Source organism: Patagioenas fasciata, chromosome 3 (genome assembly GCF_037038585.1).
Source record: "Patagioenas fasciata isolate bPatFas1 chromosome 3, bPatFas1.hap1, whole genome shotgun sequence".
In the NCBI taxonomy this organism is placed as follows: domain Eukaryota; kingdom Metazoa; phylum Chordata; class Aves; order Columbiformes; family Columbidae; genus Patagioenas; species Patagioenas fasciata.
The window spans coordinates 119,911,897-119,934,503 of record NC_092522.1 but is presented as its reverse complement, the minus strand read 5'-3'; the positions used below and the strand labels follow the sequence as shown (position 1 = coordinate 119,934,503).

The 22,607-nt window shown below is 36.8% G+C and overlaps 2 protein-coding genes across 5 annotated transcripts in view; one reads left to right on the top strand and one right to left on the bottom strand.

The window, feature by feature from the left end:
• The window catches only part of RUNX2 (RUNX family transcription factor 2), a 227,236-nt gene that overhangs the window by 13,829 nt on the left and 190,800 nt on the right, over nt 1–22,607 (top strand). The window lies entirely within an intron of this gene.
• The window catches only part of SUPT3H (SPT3 homolog, SAGA and STAGA complex component), a 281,071-nt gene that overhangs the window by 250,789 nt on the left and 7,675 nt on the right, over nt 1–22,607 (bottom strand). The window contains 1 exon segment of the mRNA XM_065835220.2: nt 20,143–20,237. Within this exon segment, the coding sequence (XP_065691292.1) occupies nt 20,143–20,237 (95 nt within the window).

Here is a 22,607-nt window from a genome sequence, read left to right as displayed (position 1 = left end):
TCAATCTCCGGTCTTGAAAGCATGGACTGTTGGTATGTCTCCATTTTCAAACGCCAGTTCTTAGCCATTGGTCTCCTCTTTCAAAAGTGTTTCCAAGCATTGTCTACTATCCTGCTATCATCTCTCTTTTCTGATAGAACAGGGCAAAGCTCCCACAAGAAGCTGATTTCAAACTTACTTGAAAGTATTATGATCATAAATCATCATCTTCTGCTTTCAAAATTGGCAAAAAGAATACAACCACCTGACTAGATGTTTCTCAGTTGTCCTATTTACACATGGCAATGGTTACCTGATACTCCTTTTAAAGGTCTTGGTCCCATGTAGAAGTCACAGTCACTTGGAAATTTTAGACATCTTAACAAAAAAAACCAACCTGTATCCTTCATTTCTTTAGCAGGAATTTTGAAGATTATATTTTTGTTATACATTTCTTCATACCATCATAAAAATACTGATCCATGGTTATGACCCTTATGACAAAACAAAGCAGTAACCGTAGCAGAACAGCATCACCAGTTCTGCCTTGCTGAGCATCTGTTTTAGACCAAAGTAAAGCTGTCTCCTGCAAGCTTAGCTTATTTTGATGTATATTTGAGAAGTCTATTCTAAAAAAAAAAAAAAAAAAAAAATCAATTTAGAAAGGCATACTGATGACTCATATCGTAAAGACTTGCTAATTTTGGTTCTTGCTGTAAAAATGCTTAGCAAATATTGTCAGCAAAATGCTTCCATTTTCTTTGCGTAAGCGTATTTTGAACCTTAAAATAGCAATGCTAACAATTGTGCCATGGGCAAATATAGCTGTTCCTGCTTTGGGTAGTATCCTGAAGGTATTTTCAACTAGAAAACTGGTTTTGGCTGCCACTAAACATTTTAAAAAATTCGAAGCATTTAAAAACCTCACTGACTGACTTGGTTGTGTCAACAGCACCATACAGGATTCTGATTTAAAAAAGTAGATTATTGTGTTCTTTCTCACAGAATCACAGAATGTCAGGGATTGGAAGGGACCTGGAAAGCTCATCCAGTGCAATCCCCCTGCCGGAGCAGGAACACCCAGCTGAGGTTCCACAGGAAGGTGTCCAGGCGGGTTTGAATGTCTGCAGAGAAGAAGACTCCACAACCCCCCTGGGCAGCCTGGGCCAGGCTCTGTCACCCTCACTGAGAAGAAGTTTCTTCTCAAATTTAAGTGGAACCTCTTGTGTTCCAGTTAAACACTGTGATCCATTACCCCTTGTCCTATCATTGGTTGTCACCAAGAAGAGCCTGGCTCCATCCTCATGACACTCACCCTTTATATATCTGTAAACATTAATGAGGTCTCAGCCAGTTTCCACTGTACACAGTGTATGGTCCTGCATCTGGTCCTCATACACCAACACTCGTCACCGAAACCACTGCCACACCTGATGTTTTGAACAAACTGAAACAGTCAACACAGACACACTGGCAGAGTAGTAAGGTGAAAACACAACCAAAATGAATGAATGAATGAAGAACGTATCAACCTAACTGACTAATTTCACAGAAAAACTGACTTTATTAGTAAATATTAAGCACCATAATCAAAGCAGCTTGGCTTTGGAGAAAAATTAATGCTGCCTACAGGGAACCTATAAATTCAGAAGAAAGTGTTGCAGTACAGAGTGTTGTGAACTGGAGTTGATAAGGATGACTCCCTATAAAAGCAGAAGATATTTGGAGAGGCCCACAGAGATATGCTATGCTCAGTTTTGTTCAGGTTAATACATTCAGCCTAGATGAGAGAACAGGAACTGTATTTAATTGCAATTTACTATGACATCAAGCTCAAACACTTGGAGAGAACGTGATAGTCTTGATCAATTAGAGAAAGCCCAAAACAAACAGGATTAGATTAAACAGATAAGTGGAAAAATGCAGACTTAGAGAATCAGTTGTTTAAATACCGGTGAATAACTTTTTGAAGAATGGTAACTTAGAAGAAAATCTGTAAATTAAAAAGGGTCACAAATTAAACTGGTTGTTGTGCTCAACTCATTCTCACAGATGCGTCAGGCCTGCCGTATACATCAGAAGTATGAGATGGCTTCTGCATGTCTCACTGATGGGAAGAGCTCAACAAGAAAAGTTTGGGTTTAGAGGTTTTTTTCTCCCTTTTGGACACCACCTTTTAAGACAAGAGGGGGCACAAAATTCCAAAACGCTAGTGGAAAATAAGATGCTGTTAACAGTTTTAGAAACCATCATCAATGTGAAAATAAAGGAACCGGGTTAGTCAGTATAAAGTGAATGGTGATCAACTCTTCCTCAGTCTTGCAGTGGAAGATAAAAAGAGGTTTTAAGAAGACATTTTGACCAGCTCAGTATTCCTTGGTTAGGTTGCAACTATGGCCCATATGCCACAATAGGACTTGCTAGCTTGGATCTTCTGGGCCTTTTAGGTCTACAAACCTACCTACATGGCTCCTCCAACCTGTTTGTGTCTTGAGATGTTTACTCATTTTGTAAACAATTAGAACATCGATGAAATATCCTCCACGTCCAGCCTATTTTCACATTATATCCAGAGACACTGATACTAACTAGTCCTACTCTTTTTACAATCTTATAAAACAAAAAAGTAAAGTTATCACAGACATCATTTCCCTCGAGAAACAGGGGAGCAACTACCAGAAAAGAAAAGTTCTGTGGAAATTACCAAACCAATCTCCTTCACCAGAAAGTTTGGAGCAGATGGGGCAGCTGGTTGTCAGGAAGGTTTTGGCAATACAGAATCCTGCCTCAGTGACTCAGACTGGAAAAAGTGAATTATTTAGTCCCCTCCCAGCCTTATACCTCTTGTATTCAGTGACTAACAAATAATAATCATTGATAAAAGGGTTTTGGTACGTTATCAGCTTTCGACAAGAAAAGGTAGGATGGAAACCTTGGCTCAGATACTCTGAATGATGTGCTCAGGTGCACACATTCATTCTTCAGTTGGTTATAGTATGGGGAAAAGCATGTAAAGTATGATAGAGTGTATAAGGCAATAGAAGTTCACATTCCAGCTCATCTATGGGGAATCTGTTTGCATGCCCAAAATATAGCAACAATTAATACCAGAAAGTACTATGAGTCTTGATATCTCTAGATTTCAATGAAAGATTAATAAATACACAGGTCTTACTCAGCCAAACACTTAAGCACATGCACAACTATTTGTATCTCATACCCAGAAAAGTCAATGCTAATATCCTGCTCAAAATCCAAAGTTATTCAGATAATTACTCATAGTCTGTTCTCAGTGTGTAAAGTACATATAAAATGTTTCCAGTTCCTATTACTCGATTTGATAAGTGATGCACAACTCATTTTTAGTTTGCAATAATACCAAAAAAGTCCAATAAGAATTGGAATCACTTCCATGAGTTTTTTTTCCCTGTTGAGAGTAATACTTAAATTTCTGCAAGATACCTTCAGCCAAGTTTGAAAGCACACAAATGTGGACTCCACAATAGGGGGAAAAAGGGAAAAATAAGAAAAACAATTTAAAGAAATTAAACGACGGTGTAGAGCCTAATTCTAAGAACATACTGAACAGTGGAATTTTTTTGTTTGTTTGGCATTACTAAAAGAGAAAACCCAAAAACTCAACAAGAAGTTACTTGGTAGGCTCTGTCCTGCTTCAGTAACAGAAAACAGCTGAACTGTCCATGTAACTACGTAGTTAAGTCATGGTTACAGCTGCTTTTTTTACAGTCAGACAGCAGAACTGGCTAGAGGACTCAACTAATAGATTTCACTGCAGAGCGGTGCTGTTGTGCTTCAGATAAATATTCAAACTCCCAAAAAAAACCAAACAAAGTGTATTTCATCTTTATAAAGGTCTATCCCTTGTAAATTTTAACAAAGCAACACAGATTTCTGAAAACTGATAGCTTTGCAGATAAATTACTTTCTGCCCTTTCAACTCGAAGTAGATTTGAATTTAGTCCACCTCACTTTGGCTTACTTTAAAGCAGAGGTCTTGACCAAGACTTAGAAGACATTACTCCAGTCCTTAATCCAAGGTGATCATACTCCAAGGTTAAGAAGATACAGAGACAATCACACAGATCCCTCTACCAACAGTCTAAAAATACCAGAACATACTGACAAGGGGAAAAGACTCCACCAAATTCTTGGCCTTTTCATTCGGCAAAAGTAAAGTCCACTTACAGATGTTGTTGCATGAATTAAAAGCAAGTGTAATAGTAATTTGAATTGCATTACTGTACTATGTGCAAAAAGTGAACTGCAGGGTTTTAAAGTGTGCTGACGCTCATTCCCTCGGTCCAAAAAGCACTTGTTCTTTTGGGTTTTTTGATGTTTAAAACTCCCTGCCCCAATTTTTTCTCCAGCTTTGGCTGTAATAGGTGGACTGCTCTTTGAATTTTTCAACTGCATGAGTGTTAGCTATGCTCTTACTAAAATATTCCCAGTATCTCTGTTTTCATCTACAACACGAAAGAAATGAGTCTTTCACTGATCCCAAAAACAAACACATGAATATTACCTCTCTTGTAGTACAAAACTGCAGCAGCTGTTCCTCATGCTTTTATCATCCCACATTTAAAGCAAGAAAAGACCACCAAAATAGCAATGACAGCTGTCATCAGCTGGAGAAGATGTCAGCTTTTCAGTTTAGTGCATGTGAATTGTTAGTGATACCAGCTACCAACACTTGTCTTTAATAGTGGATGCTTCTACAAGAAACATGTGGCACGTGGGGAAAGCCACATGGCAAGCTTACATGGAGCAAATAATGATACCAAAAGAAAAAGTCTAATTCCTATTTGATTTGTATTGAACAAGACAACTATCTTCACTTGTGTGTGAACAGAGGAAGCAGCATTGCCAACAGAAAGAAATCAGACATCCTTACTTATATTTAACAAATTTCACTGTATCACCTACATCAATCAGGCTAAAGAAAGCTTTATTAAAACAGGTAAGGAAAAGACAAAAGTCACCATTAAAACTAAATGGAGTTTTTGCCCAGGGCCTCAGTCTTCAATTGATAGAATAGTTTTACAACTTCCCTGTTTGAAAAGGATCATAGAGATAAATCAGTTAAAATCCTTCCCTCAAACCCTATGTTGCTACATAGAGAGGTCTTTTTAAGAAAGAAATTAAACATCCCATCATGTATACAGTTCCTCAATGTTTAAATAAGCAATTTTCAAAATTTTGGTCTATTTTTCTGGATTAATCTAAACATTAAAAAAATAACTGGTGGTTTGGGCTTTTGATTTTTATCTGTCTTAAGAACTCAAATATAAATATTGCCATCCTAACCCTGGCTCCAGAAACACACTTGACTTTGATTATTCAAACACTGCGGCGCTTTTCACAAATAATTCTATGATTCATTAGAAAGAACCCCTAGATTTCCACCTCCCCTGTAAATTGATCACTTATCTTGTCGGTCATCTGAACCACAGCAGGACCCAACAGATACCAAGTTGTCACTTTAAAGTCCGCACTGGGCACAGAACCAGAGCAGCATGTGTAGGGCCTGGAGTGGAAGATCCTGCCAGCGCAAACTCACAGGCAGAGTTTGTTTTAATACGTTTCTTTCCAAAAAAGAAAGTCTCATTCTCGAAGGAATGAAATTGGCATTTAATAGAGAAACAGAGAAGACAGAGGTTTGCCAGCCAGCTCCGGAGCTTTTCTCTTGCGAGTCACCAGATCCACATCTGGCCCCGTTCACCGCGTGTTAAAGCTGCTTCGGTTCCACAGATTTTCAGCAGTTGCTACACAGGGCTGACTACACAGAATTTCAGTTCTGAGGGCATAAACAGACCTACAAGTTCCAGGATCAATAGCATTTCTCATAATCCGTCCCATTCTGAGATGGTCAGCATTCATGCCTCTAGTTTTTGAAGTTCATTTGCATACCGTTTTAGTGCCATGATTTGTGTTACATGTTTCAGAGTTACATAAAATTTGATTTCCACAACCAATCTGTCCATTATTAAACGCAAAATTCGAATTATTGAGACATCAGCAAAGGCTTAGTAAGCTAAACAGATAACAACAATATTTTTGTGCCTTAAAAACCAAGCAAAAGACCACTGCCCATCTTCAAAAAGTCCACATTCCCTCCTAGTAGGCAATATAGAGAAAACCAGTTTCTCTTAAATCAAATATTATAATATTAAGTCATGCTCAATCCTGTGGATTTCACAGTCATACAATCTTTACAAAGACAATGTATGGAAGTCTTAGTCAATAATCACCCCTTGTATCAGCACACTGCAACTAAGAGATGTTTTTTTCTTGTCTAAATTATGGAAACACACACATAAAAGTGCATACTTTACCAAAAAAGCGGGAATTTTTTTATACTATCCAGGATACTGCATGAAATCCTCATCACTGAGACTGTAAATCAAGAGACAAAGTCATTCAGCAGCCTTCAGTGCTATTGCCTGAACTGCCTTACCAAATTATTAGATGAAATACAATTGTAGAAGTGAGATCTGGCTGTAATGAATCTACCAACTCTACGGTTAGACATTGAATTTAAAGTTACTAAGAGACGAATGAAACATTAACTCCTTCAGGTAGCTTTTTTGGGAGGTGGAGGGATGTTAAAAAAATGCATTTTCACAGATCGAGCTCTTCCTTCATGCTAACATTTGCATTCCTATGTTTCTTCCTAGATAGTTAGACAAATAAATCAATATTAACTGAAAGCCAGCAAAACGTTGTTTTTCTATACCAGCCTATATATACGCATGCGTAGAACGGAATAGGCAGAATTTATTTTAATTAAAACATTAATAATCTTTCCTAAACAAAGAGAGGAATAGAAGGGTATTTCTTCATCCTTTCTAATACTTTATCAAGTCTCCATGTTTGCTTACTTTAAAAAGAAAATAAATAAATCCTTCATAGCAACCTTCAGCACCGTAACACCCATAGAAAGTCCAGTTTTACCAATAACACGAAGTGGTTTATCATAACTGAGAAGCAGGTCTGTAAAAAGGTAATTATCAATTAATTTGCACAAGTTCTCCAATAATCAGAAACAAATAAAGAGTGTTTGGAGGTGTGGGGGAGTGTGTTAACTTTAAAACATATATTTTCAGGGAAATATGCAGAATTACTCTGATGTCTTCATTTTAAAATACAGATTTGCAGTAGCTTTGCGGTCTAGCAGGAGAAGTAGTCATAGGTATTCAGGCACTTATTAAACCACATTGATCATACCTTCCATAAGGACTACATATTTTCTCCTCTTAACTTGGCTAGTGAAAGGGACTTTCCAGAAAATCAAAATTAAATATTATTCAGTAATTTTAGATGCTGCTTAATATTAAGGTCTAGCCTACATTTAAAAGTTTTTCCAGTGTAATTACACTAGTTTAGCTACATTGGAAAAAACAGTTTACTGCTGTAGACTATAGCAGTTAAAGACAGACCATAAAGCAGAAACACATTTTTCTCATATGGTTGTGGAGCAACCTGATCCAAGGTCTGCAGCAGGTAGGTTACACCAAATGACCTTCACAAGTCCCTTCCAATCTCAATTTTTCTACGATTCCATTCTATGGTATTGTTATTTGACTGGTGCAGAAACACTGCCAAACTGTTGGGAATAAGTGTGTGTATCCACTTAAATGAAAAAACCCTTTTAATATGAGCAGACGTACAGAACCTGGGTCTACCCCTGAGGTTCTTGATTTCCTGTGAATAACTCAGAATATAAAAGCTACACAACTGAAAACTATAAGTTTGGTTTAGACAGGAGCTACCTTGTTTACAGAATTAAGAGGAACATTTTCTAACACAAAAATATTAACTTTTTTAACAGGAACAAAATAGTTTGCAATGGAATTTATTATTTGTTTTCTCCCACACTGAAAATGGCCAGTTACATTTATTTCTAGTTTGTGGAATTCAAATGTATTCCTGTAAGGCTTTTTAGCCTCTTTTTTTTATGAGTGTGTACACATCAGATGTTTACGCTATCTTGCTGTACTTCACCAAGAGCACAAATAACAGTACTTAGACTTGTACTAGATACACTGAAGGCTTTACACCCAAACAAGGAGCCAAATATAGCCTGATTCATAATGAAGTATTACTATAGTTTCGAAATGGATAGTCATGCTTTATTTCAGGACCAAAATACACTCCTGCAAGATATTTTACCCAAATGACTCTGAATCATAGTTAAAGAAAAACAGCAAGACATCTGCTAGCAATATAACGTTGGTACAAAATTAAATGAGTACTTTACATATTGTCCTTTTCCAGGGTCACAATAGAGTCTTACTAAGGGTCTGTCGTGCTGCATCTTCTTTTTTTCAGGGGGTGACTGTGTCATGGCTGTTGCCTTTTTAAGTAGGAAAAGGACCCACTCACAAGCAAGCCAGGGCTTCTTCAGAAATACCCATTCAGGCTAGAAAGGGAGGATGATTCAAAACCACAACTACTCAGTTTTCTAAAGGTTGTACAAATCATGTTGGGGGAAAGGGGAGAAAAACAATCTGAGCTAAAAATAAGTAACAAAGAAACATTATCGTTCAGAGAAGGGTACATTAGGTCAGAAGCTGCTGCTTTTTAGCACCATAAAGTGGTTATAGCTTTCTGTTCGAAAACTAAAGCAGAAAAATAAGTCACCGAATCAGGAGAGCAAACAAGTTGTTTCCTCAGCATTTTCTGCTAAATAAAAAATAAAGCTTTAAGCACGAACTACATGTTCTGGGTAGTGTTGGGGGTTTTTTCAAGCTAAGAAAGCTCATCATTGCTCACATATTAAGAAACCGCCAATATGATTTTGTAGAATAAACCAACACATGCCTTTAGACTATTCTCCTTCCTGCCCTTTCTCCACTCACCTCCCACTCAGCCATTAGTCTTATTGACATTTCTGCCATCCCATTATATTGCAATTGCTAAATTATTATTTACCATTTCTACAGCCAAGCTAAAAGAAACATGATTCAGTTATTTCACAACCACGGGAGATGTGGAGGGGAGGGCAGGTTCCCTTCTAATCACTGCAGTGCCTCAGTGCATCATTACAGAAGGTCCTACAGAAACATATCAAAAGAAAAAAATGCTGGTCTATGGCATTTAAAATCAACTTAATAATACAAAGCGACAGTGAGATTTAATATGCAGTATATACATATTCGTTGTATGTATCTATTATATATATAAAAAAGTCAAGTGGAAGACTAAGTAGAGTAATCTAATGGAAATTAAGAGTATAATAAAGCCATTTGTAGACTCATTAAAAAATTGATGGTATTTCTTATAAGTGTTAGAAACTATGCAAGATGAGAAGTTATTCCATCTATCATTATTTAGCTGCTCCATCGCAAGTCCAAGAGCCAGTGTGGAATTTGAGGATAAACTAATTACCTTAACAGACCAATTTAGGGAGAACGTCACAATCTAAATTACTATGTTGAGTGCACAATGATAGAGAAAAACACGCAAACACATTTCTATAATTGCTAAGGGCTGTCTTGTACCTCTGAAGAGTCAGCCACGAACCAGGGGAGGCAGATTTCAGCATCAGTCCGGCAAAACCTGGGAAGGATTTTACAGCCTTTATGCCTTCACAGTACCACAGTATGTTTGGGATTGGAAGGGACCTCAAAAGATCATCCAGTCCAATCCCCCTGCTGGAGCAGGAACACCTAGGTGAGGTCGCACAGGAAGGTGTCCAGGTGGGCTTTGAATGTCTCCAGGGAAGGAGACTCCACAACCTCCCTGGGTAGCCTGTTCCAGTGCTCTGTTACCCTCACTGAGAAGAAGTTCTTTCTCAAATTTAAGTGGAACCTCTTGTGTTCCAGCTTGATCCCATTGCCCCTTGTCCTATCATTGTTTGCCACTGAGAAGAGCCTGACTCCATCCTCATGGCACTCACCCTTTATATATTTATAAACATTAATGAGGTCACCCCTCAGTCTCCTCTTCTCCAAACTAAAGAGCCCCAGCTCCCTCAGCCTTCCCTCATAAGGGAGATGCTCCACTCCCTTAATCATCTTTGTTGCCCTACGCTGGACTGTCTCCAGCAGTTCCCTGTCCTTCTGGAACTGAGGGGCCTTATGGGAGAAAAAAAAGTAAAGTATTTATCTCAAAAGGCACAGAGTTGAACGAGCCAGCAATAGCACCTGCATGAGAAAGACGCTCCAAGTTTGCTACCCAGGACACAGTGAAATCTGCCATTTCCTTCTGCTCCTTCCAACTCTGGTCACCCGTGTAGTCTAACTGTAAATTTTCAATAAATTACCTGATGCAATTGGACATAACCCCATGGGGTGGAATGACTTGGCAAGAATAAAAAAGCCAATAGTAAATAGTGTCTATCTCCTTAGTGTTCTTTGTGGATGAATAATATTCTATAACATTCCACACCGACACATACAGATTACTGAACTGTCAAATTAAACGTGACTAAAACAAAACTGAGATTGCAAGTTGTGCAAGCAGCTGCAGTTTAAACACTCCAGCAGATAAGAACAGACACATCTGTCCGTTATGGTCACAGCTGTAGCTAAACTGGATTTTGAGGTTCACCCTGCTAGAACTAACGTATTACAATTTATTACACTGGGGAGAACAGTAGAAAATACTGAACTTGATTAATGTATTAGTTTATGGCTTAATCAGTATTTGGTTACCATATATGTATGTCTTCACTTAAATAGGACAGATCATTTCCAAATTTTAAAATCTTTTACTTAGTTATTAGCCAATAACTTAGAGCAACTTGTCAAAACCTAAAACCAGAAAGTTTCAGGAATCTAAGCTCAGAATCCTGGAACCATATATCTTAAGATATATCAATTCAAAACAAAATTTCAAACACAGGATCTGCTTGAGAAGTTGTGCGCAACTCAGAATTGAGCAGAACCGTATGTATTGTAACCTTAGAGCAACTTTTCTCATACTTACGACAACTGGTTTCACAAATTAACTGTAAAACCTACCTTAATTTTGAACTGGCAAGAGAAAAACATAGGAGTAAAGAAATACAAGATACACATAACCAAACTAACGCTAAACTTCTTAATTTTGTTTATAGTAAAAACTGTTACCCAGGGTAATCTCTCTAGCCTTTCCTCATAAAAATATCCCTCGTGTGTTTCTTTTGCAAACTTTGAGTATGAATGTAATTTTGCAGTTAGTTACGGGTACGTCCCTTCATCAGTCTGGAAAGAGACTCGGTGATTTATGTGCTGGATGTAAAAGACTGTCTGAGCACTACTCTGTAGGTTAAGAATTTCCATCGCCTCTTCCCCTGTTCATAAGTAGGGACAGGATACCCCAAAACAAAGCCACAAACCAACAACAGAAAGAAAAAGCAAAAAAGAGATAAAATGAGGGTATTTCAGATATAATGGTTGACACTAGTAAGGCTGAACTTCAGCTACTAAACTGAACTCTGCTACTAAAAGGTAAAATAGCTACTCTTTAAACTGAAGTACAGAACTGTGGCAGCTTGAAAGAACAAATTTTCAAATGGGTTCTCTACAACTCACTCAACTTTCAGCTCTCATGTCTTTTATTACCAGTTCAAACCCTACCAAGCCTCTTCAGCAAAATCCTCTTGGGTCAAGCACTGCACATAGAAGAGATTGTCCCTTAAAACCTTACAAATATCACGTCACCTCAGCAGCAGAAAGTGCTGGAGTAATTCCTCTCGCCTAATCAATGTCCTTCCTGTACTCTATCCTACCTTTAAAGGAAAACTTGGTTCTGTTCCTAATTTTCTCTCTCGTACCACTCATGCCTGATATATTTAACCAGGTAGAAGCAAGGCGCTATCTGAAAAACAAAATGAAAATAAAAAGGCTTCTGGACATGTTTGCAGAGAAGGATTTCAGCTCAGTAGGCGGAACTGGTTATTTTTGAACAATGCAATCTCAGCACAATCCTGGGTTCAAATATGGTAAACAAGTATGGGACGGAATAGAGAAGTTCTTTACAATCCCAAATTACAGTTTGGTTAACCAGAGCGCTGCCTCAGCTGGGTCATTAGTGCTGTTTTCCTCCCCTATCATTCCAAACGAACTATCCAAAGTCAGATGATTTTATTGATCGACTTCAAAGCCAAGAGGGATAAGGATACAACCGACTGAAGCCATAAGGTAACAGGCATATGAGGGTTATGCGAGCGCTACCATAACCTCATCATGCAGTAAGACAAATTAATATTCAACTCAAGCACACGCTTATTGTGTGTTGCATACTCTATAAATTCAGGACCGTTTTATTAAAAACAATAATCTAGACTGTCTTTTCAGCATAATCTTCTAGTCACCATAATCATTTACTTGTTTCAAGTAGAATGAGGGTCTGTGTGTGCTCTGCATTCCAAGAAACCAAAGAGATATGAGAGCCAATGCTCTAAAAACTCTCTTCTTCCCACAGAAGAACTAAACCTGGCCTGAGGGGAATGGCAGCTCTTGGATTTACACTTATATCCACCTCACAAGGGTCAGTCCAGCTTATACACTTGGGTATAAAAGAAAAGAAAAAAAAATCATAGAAACACAAAATAATCAAGGCCACAGTTTGACAACTGCAAACTGGACTTACCAGCATCAAATCCCATTATCAAAAGGAGGTGTTAAAATAAAAAATTGTGGTTTTGAAGAATAGGATGACAAAATTAGATGTTCATCAAAAATGAAGTAGCAGGCTGACTGTAACAGTTAATGATTTGTAGCTCTTGTCTAAATTCTCTGTCAGACAAAGGATGTCTTTTAAAAGTTACCTCATTATATCATATAATAAGACACTAAGTTAAATATTCAACAATAAATTATGTCCTGCAAACAACACAAAATGTACATTGTGTAACGGTTTTTTTAGTTAGCATGTAGTCTGACTCAAAGTACTTCAGTTATAATTATTCTGATATTCAGAACGGGATTAACACACCAACACAAGACAATCTAGCAAAGCACAGCTGTATGAATCACATTTCTTCAGCAGTGAGCAATGAGTTCCCTGAAGTTTCTAACTGATAAGAAAACACTATACTAGCACACATAGGCACTGTTATTATCAAAATTTGCATTTCTGTGTTTGAAAATAAATTTAACATCTGATACTAGAAGAAATCAGTGGGATCTTCCAGGTCATTCAGTGCTGAACAAATTGTAATCCAACTCAAGTCAGCAGGGGTTATCCAAATACATCAGTGGGAGAGAAGATTAGTTCAGCGATCATACTTTTGATAATTTATTTCGCATTCAAGAATTCAGAACACTGTTCCCCAAGGTACTGTCATCTGAGATTGCATAAGAAATCCTAAATAAGTAGATGAATCCCTAAAAATAACTCACTTGATTGACAAGGTGGCAACCGACAATAAAAATAGTAGAGTTTATAAGATCACGTTGTATAGAGGAAAGCAAAAATAAACATTCATACCATGCGATGAGTTTAAAATAAAATTATGTTCAATCTAGACACTTCATGAATGACCAGAGGTCTAGAACCACTCTCTACTGGCCCGTTTATACTGGGAAATATTATTGAAAACATTACAATGGGAATGATCATGAAAATTGGCCAAAGCACACAGCAAAGCCCCAGTGCATAAGAAATTATTACTGAAAGAGCATTCCAGTGGAAAACCATCATGGTCAGCAACACACTTATTATTCTCCATAACGTTCCCTTTTACGTTCCCAGAAGTGTTTTGATGCAAAAGCCCAAAAGGAAATAAAAAGAAGACACGTAGCGATGTATTAAGCTCAACAGGCAATTCTTCCATTTGCTTTAGTTTCTTACACTCCATATACACACATCAACACAAACAGTATTTTCTACACCTTTTCTGTGGGGAATTTGAGCCGCACAATCAGTAGCATTAGGAAGATCAAAAATATCAAGTTAATCTTAGCAAGATGAAATAACACTAGTACCACAAAGCCTAACTCACCTACCCCATTTTTCTTGACTAAGATGAAACACGCACCACACCCCAGTAGAACTGCCAGGCACTAGTTACCAACTTTACCAATTTTTAAAGGTGTTTTCTATAAGCTGTGGTGGTTTATTAGTCTGTTTTAACAAGCAGTGAGAGAGAAAATAAGAGAAGGGGAAAAATAGCAAGACAGAGGAAATGAGCTTTGTATCCTCTGTTGGGTCTGAATAACCACCTGTAATTGTGATGCTTGTGACCTGAAAATTAACAGAGGCAAGAATACAACTATGATTTTGAGTTTTCCTTACAGCGCTGCAAGTCGGTCAAAACAAGTTTCTAACTTCATTTTTTAACTATTACAGTAGGCATTCATAAAAAGAACATAACCAAATACAAGTGGTTTTCCCCATGCTCTGATAACTCTGACCTGAAACTAAAAGCTTTTTCAAATTTTCCTTTTATCATAAACTACTGAAAGAAACTTCTTCGTCCCCAGAATTACCTTGGAGATCCATATTCTTCTACACAGAAGCGTTTAAGATGTTGCTATAGCATTCTCTATCCTTATAGCTAAGTACAGATGTGTATATATAGAAAAACATGACTGAATTATTACTTCTTCACGTGATGTGGCCTTCATTAAATTTAGGACAGACTTTATCTGAGGATTTTAGCCACTGAAAGTATTCAGACAGGAATTTCATCTCTGAAATGATTCGCCATCACTCTCCCAAACTGGATTCTTCCTATTACCAAACTTCTTGTCCTACATTCAGCATACCTGTGCTCAATATTAATTGCTTATTCTGCCACTGTTTCCTGGAGAAAGAGACACTGAACAAACAGAACTGTCAGTAGATTGGTGAGGGATCATATATGATCTTAATGAAATACATTAATTCAACAGAACAAAACAGCCAGCATGCTAGCAAAACCGAAGGCCTTTGCTTAGTTTTTCCTCACTTGATTCTTGTACCAAATAGATGAACGATGACCCAAAATGCACATACACACCAATCCATAAAAATGGAGAAGGGCAGGAGAAAAATGATTAATATTGAGAAAGCTTTATTCTTCAGTAATAGGGACCACGTAAATGCCCCAAGAGCTGGGCAGACATGACCAAGGACTCTTAATGATAGAGGTTTAAGAACTACACCGAATTCTTACCAAGTCTCTGCCATCATTTACTACATGTTAAAAAATTAAAAATAGATTATAAGTATCATATTTAGAAATAAAAATGGAATAGGAAGTTTTTATTACAATCTCTACTGCACACTAACACAACATTGGAGTACATTGGAGACGGATACAAGCTATAAGTTGGAGAAAGTTGAGATAAGAACTGGACACACTTTCACTGTCTGGAAGAAGCAATCAGTAGCAACACTAAATTTGATGTAACTGTGTTAATGTAGTCTACCATGACCAATGATTCTGCATGTTGAGGCACAAAAAATTCAGTAGACAAAAAAACAACCACAAAACACATATTCTTCAATACGGAAGTTTAACTAGTACTTTATACAATAAAATTCAAAGATTTCTCATCAACGTGGAGCCAAATCCTACAAATTTTTAGCTGTCATAAAATTACTGAAACATGGAAAGCTAAACACTCGATCAAGTTGTTGAGTGTAGAAAACTGACGTTTAAAGATATGTTTGCCATTAGAAAATTTTACGTGATTTTTAGAAGTATTCTGCTGGTAACTTAAACTAATCTTGAGTATGGCTTCTGTTCCCCCTGTATAAGATTTTTCAGAGAAAAAAAAAAAAAACACACTGAATCAATAAAAACAGCTTCTCAATTAACTTCAGATCACAGTAATTAGTATGTTTGTAAATAGTTAAAATAGTTTAGAAAAATCAAGATATTTTACTGAGGGGAAAAATCCTCCCTCTTCATTCACAAACTGTTCAACATAAATGAGTAAAACACCAGTTTCCAGAAATTCACTCTCTACATACTGCTTATAGCATGAAATAGATGATCTCAACCAAATTATGAATTTTAACAGCTACTGAGAAATCATCATGGTTGTGAACCTACTGGGCAGAGCTGTAATTTAAGTGCAGCCGACCTCAGGCCAGCAGTTGGTTCGGAAACAGGTTGTAGATCAGCCATATGAATCTATGTAAAACAAAACTCAGCAAAATGCACCACAAGTGCTGAAAACTTTTACGTGATTAACACCTACTGCTGGAAGTTCTATGGTAACATAATAAAACATCCAAACACAAATAAAGGATGAGGGAGTCAGAGCTAAATCTACATAGCATTATGCTCTTTATAAGATAAATATCAAATAATGCCAAGGTTTTAACAATTAAAAGCCAAACATATCCGTATAAAAGGCAATGCACTGTTAACTGACACAACTGGGTGGTTTGTGACAGTCTGATACTTTTATTTAGCTCTGTATTCCTCCTAAGGTAATCAGCATATTAAATAATATCACTAGTTATACTTCATACTATTTACACAGGCATTAGACATCATATAGAACAGACTTCTCTTCTAACAAACACAAATAATTCTTCAAATGCACATAAACATTTTGAATTTTCTTAATGGAAAAACAATTTTATTAGTAAAAAAATACGTATGTATACTACAAAAAACTTCTATACATTTTAAGGCAGCTTTTCTGCAATATTTTATGATTTCTTTTCAAGACTCCTATACATTTCTTGCCTTCTCAAACAAATCAGAAAAATATTTGTGAGCTTACCATAAAGACACAATTCTACAAAAGGATCCAGCTCATTCCCTGACTCTGTGGTTCAAACACAGTTGTCACCTACGTAACATACAAATAACCTCCTCACTTTAAATGGGATTATTCCCAAGCTTAGCAGTACATATAAATTTAAGCATTCCAGGGAATCAAACCCTGACTCAATACTTCAGTGCTGTAAATTCAGACTGTGAGGCACTGGTATGCACAGACTTCCAGACCTTATTACTGGATTGTAAAAGGATTTGATATTCTACTTCAACAACATGGTTTTTCTACCTTCCTTCTGGCCTTTATGACTCTAAAATCCAACTAACAAATGCCATTCTGCATTAGCACCCAGTGTCCCTGTATGACTTATTCCTCACAAGTTCATCCTTTTGCTGCACACATTTTTTTGTTGAGAAGGGCAGGACAAGTTGAAGTTACTCTTCCCATTACTCTACATTAATGACAACAGGTGAAACTGGTGATCCTACTCAACTTCACAATTACAAACTATGCATAGTCAGTCTCTATCTACTTCTCTTTAGGAAAGTTGTTACCTTTTTTTGCACTGTAATGCTCCACTGTTTCCCAGGATCTTAAGATGTCAGGATGGATTTGTTGTGAATTGCCAAAATGCGAGAATCTGTATCTTCCTAAATTACATAGTTTATAAAATAACGTCAGCTTCTGTCAGAGCCTGAAAAGTTATTTTAAAGTGGCAACTTCATTTTGCAGTCCTGGCCAAAAGAAACAGCTGTCATTTTTCCTCCACATGCTTCATCCCTGGCACTTTATCATTTCAAAAGTCTCCCTTTCTTCCAGCAAACAATAAAAATGTAACTTTCAATGTGTTTGTTACATTCAAGGAATTTCTTCAATTCCTACTCGTTTAATAAAACTGAAAATTGTTACTGTAAAGCACAGATCTGTTTGCATAGCTTTCAAAGTAGAACCCGTTCTGAAGCAAAATGAAAATGTCGATTTCTTCCATTTGTATGGCCAACAATAACTTCTCCGTTCTGACAGAATCATGTGTATACTGGCGGGGAGGGTTGTTTCAAAACACTTTATCAGGAAGTCCACAGTTAAATAAAATGCAGGCTCCCCAGATACTGATCCGCATTGATGCACAGGCTTGTTTGACCCCAAACTTCATGGCTGTTCTCCTGTTTTTTAAACACACACTTATTTTCGCCACCAAGAACAACACGTATATTTTCCAGTGTAGATGACTGTAATAGATGTGAACAATAACTGAACCAAATTCTCTTGAAGGAAAGAACTAATATTTTTCTATCTGAAAAAGAACCCGCTATTGCAAACCCCTGGCTTTGTAACAAAGTACTTCAGAAGATTCAATGCACAGGAAACAGTTCATTATCTCATTTATATTATACCGAAAAATACACCAGTGGAATGCATCCCATGCTCCACTTAACAGCAATCTACTATTCTCTTAAGGGTGTTTAACCGAAAACAAATTGCATCTTCTACTTTCAGACAGGGAACTTTGTCGAATTTAACAGAGGCAAGTAATTCCCTTCACATTTACTGCCCATATAACTATTTAAATCAGAAGCTGTTACATGACAGTGAAGGTAAATCTATGACATGTGACAGAACAAGCGAAACGGCATTATTCGCACCACCATTAATTAATCCCATATCTCCTAATACTCAAAAATATTTCCATTATGTCAAATGCACTTTTTACGTAGGTAAACATTTATTATCTGCTGAAGCTTGGAATACTTTTAATTTCTTTATGGTAATTGAAGGCAACAAGCAAAAAAAAATATTTACATCTCTTTAGACCTATTTCTAAATATATAAATAAAAACCAAAGCAGTTCTTCCTATCGTAATCTTCAGCTCTAAAGTGATGGAAGGTGGAAGGAAAGGAATGGAACATTTCAGATAAAATGATCTAAAATTTTAACTCACACAAAGTAATACATTAAAAGCCACATGCAAACTAATAATTTGATATTCAATGATTCCTGACCTAGAGTAAAATGACCAAAGCAATAGTATCATGGTGACAACAGGGATGCAGCCATAGTTTTAATAAATAACATTTCCCTGTCATTAAATCGTAATCACCGATCTATGGGTCAGAAGGTAGATGCTGTAACTATTCTGATTTATATCCAAAAAAAGAAAAACAAAACAAAAAAAAAAGAGTAAAAAGAAGTTTTCAAATAATGAGTGTTTTCAATGATTTGCCAAATTAGAGATCAGTAGCCCAAAATTCATTCCCTGTTAAGTTCATCCTACCTTACCTCATCCTATCTTCAACATCATCTTGGACAGTCCTCCAAGAGCTAAGACTTCAGTGAAAAGAGCCAATAATTACCACTATCTTCCAAAACCACAGATTTATGTCTCAGTACTCTGGGACTGGCCTTCTTTGTTTCATTTTCAACTCTTGACAAATGAACAGAAGGAAAAATCCTTTAAGACAATTTTGCAAGATTTCATAAAGCAAAGCTCCCTTTCATGTGCAGCTGACCTCAGCAAATGGCAAATGTGCACCCTCTCTCCCCCTTAAGTAACAGTCATAGTCATATATTCTTTTAAAAATATACAATTCAGACACGAGCTACTAGAGCCAAGCTCTCTATCTGCAGCCTTAAAGGTCTGATATCTTTTAGCTCTGGGTTGAAATATTCTTTACAGGGTTTGATAAATCAAGAGCACGAATCCACATGGAAGCACGCTCATTACTTCCTCCCCTTACCCATCCCAACTGCTCTGTGTCTTGGGTACATATAGAAAGGCGAAAAAAATGCTGTATAGTGGCAGGTCAGACTTTTTGATGAATATGTTGCTTCCCACCAAATGAAGACTTGCAGTCAGCCTAGTGCAGTCAAGATAAAGACGACTCTTAGACAAGGAATCCTTCTGATTATGCACAGATAGACAAAACCCACCTGTTTAAATAACGTCCAACATTTTAGAAGTTGTGAACTACAAAATCATATAATATCACAGCTTGGGACCGGGTTTCTAAGAGTCCACTGTTAATTGACAGCAACAAATAACTTGTCCTTTTAACAACTTTACTTCCTGTCTCTCAAAACCCGGTTATTTACAACTGTTCCATATCTCAGTTTCATCAGCAATATTACGATCTCTGCAGTCAAACTCTCTGTATTAGCACTGAAAGATGTTAATACAGAGTATTTATTAAAAAAAGGATATATGACAACAAGAAGCTTGACTTTCTCTGATGGACTGAGAAATACAGGTCTCTAATGACTTCTAAAGTAATATTAAAAATACACATCTTTACTCAGCAGGACTTCCCTTTCAATACAGGATGTGTGTTTTTATTTATCCAACTCACCCCACAGATCAGAAGTAAAATACTAACAGATCCATCACTAATACCTGCTCTTCTTCACCCCATCACCCTTATACACACATTCTAAGAAACCAGCTAAAAGATGCACACAAAATATTGATATCACCAGATATTTTGACTGATTACTTACATCATGCTTTGCAATTCAGGCGTAAAGCTTGTCGATTTTCTTCCGCCACTTGAAGAGGCAATCGTTGACATCGGGCTGGCCACAGTGCTGCTCATCTGAGTAAACAAAGAAACAACAGCACTTAAAATACTTTCATTGTAAAGAGACCATATTATGTTTCACACTAGATAGTCAAAAGGGAAGAAAAGCTTTTTGGGATAGATTTGAATGCAAAGACTCTGCATGCAAAAAGAAGCCTGAGATACTGTAGAGATAGAAGAGACTAGATGTTTACCATAAGCCAAGTACTGAAAATGTGTGATATTTTTTTAAATATCATCCCATCAACACATTTAGAGGTACTTGAGGTGCACCAATGGATAAGCATTAAGATAAAACCCACTGTTATTCTGGAACACAAGGTATTCATTGGCACCAGGATCCTGCAACCTGAAACAGCCTTCTTCTACAGTATCCAAAGCACAAGAAACTCACATCCATCCCCACTCCACTGAGACTAAAAGGAGTAAAATCCAGTCTCAGAAAACGCCACGTAAAACTTGATGAACACTGAAAGCACGAGCTTCATTTCTAAAACACCACCTTTATGGACACATATTACTTAAGTCTTTAAACCAGAAATGTGTTAGCAAGAGTGGGATGAAATAACAGGAAGGTCAAATGCCTTCAAATAATCTCATTTTTTTAATAACTGAATTTACTGACAAACCAAAATTTATCTAATTATGGAAAACTCTATAAATATAAAATAGGGAGGTTCATTTTTCCATTTAAGAATTATTTTAACAGAGAACTGCACACACTGTGTAAGTCTCCTGATAAACAGAATATATTCGCACTGCATTTCTTCCTCTTCTAGGAAGGCACGGTAGTAATAGTTGAGTTGTGCTGCTCATTTCTTATACTATAAGTAGTACCAGTAGTAACGACAATGAAAACCACATGTTAATGTAGTTTGCTTTGCTGTAAGACCTCTAAAAAAGATTCTACCTTTCTCCAGTGTAAAAATTTAAGGTAAAAATAGGTTTCTTTTCTAAAAACCAATCTAAAACTACATGACCAGATTTACAATAAATGCAATTAAAAGCATTGCAATCAATCACAAATGTCATGCTTTGGTTTCAGAAAACTTAAAACACTCTAGACACAAAACACAAGATACTTTCAAGAAGTAACAAACAAATTAGTGTTTTGAAAAGCTAATAGCGTAACAGCATAAGGATGAACAACAAAAGTAGAAAGTTTCTGCATTTAGACAGGTTTACTTTTTTTATTAATGCTTTCAAACAGATTTTCACAGGCTTCTGTTCATCTTCAAGCAGATTCTAATTGAGGGCCCCATCCTGCAAGCACTTATGCACATGTGTAACTTTAATCACAAATCTACTCCCACTGAAGTCTGATTTTAATCACAGGAGCAGTTACACACCAGGCTTAAGTGTTAGCAGGATCTTGCCATAATCAGCAGTTACCAGAGAGGCATAGAATCTTAACAGTCAAATTAGTAACGTTTTAAAATATATCTATATATAAAATATCTATAACATGAAGGAAGGTGACAGAGTATTTCCAGAAAAACTCCATGTGCACACAGGAGGGAGTGAAGAAGCTGCTGCAATGGTAGTCAGGAACAGCTCAAAGATTTGGAAATTCATATATATTTTACTGTGTATTACTTGGTTGTGAATGATTATGATTTATTTTAGTAGCTATGTATTTCTATCCAATACCACAGTATCAATATTCCTAAATATAAATTAATACCCTGCAAACTCTGTATTTTACCCAGACCCTAGAGCAAGTAGTTAGGGGAGTGCCTGAGTTAATACTCTACAAAACAGCTGTAGAAAAAAAAACCCTGAAACATACCAATCATATGTGCCTTCAAGTTTAAAAACTGAGTAACATACAAAGACTTAAGGGGTTTTTAATTTCAATATTCCTAAAAAACCTAACTACATCATTTAAAGCATATGGCCATTTTCTTCAAACATCCAGGGCAGACACTTCGCTTTACGCATGAAGATCTGCTCTGCTAATTTATTAAGCATTTTGCCAAAATTCCCAAAAAAATAGGGACACAATTCCACGGTTGCCTCCTCATAGCATAACATCCGCGATTCGTGCGTGTCCTGTTTTGGAGTAAACACTTTTAAAGGTTCCTGCCCTTCAAGTGGACAAGAACAGTTAATTAAAAAAATGTGAAGTGTCATACAGCTGTATAAGTATCAGTAGGTTTGAGAGCTGAAAGCTTATCAGCTACCGCTTCACCAAAAACTTGGTCTTCCTATTGCAACCAAATGATTTAACTTTCAAATCAAGCAGGTGTACGCAGCATTTTCTTGACATAAAAAACCAACAGCTTGTCAGGCTTCATCAGACCCTTTCCAATAATTACTTCCACAGCCCACTTTTTGTTTGATGGTTTAGATAATTAACTTCTTTACACATCAAAGTCCCATCGT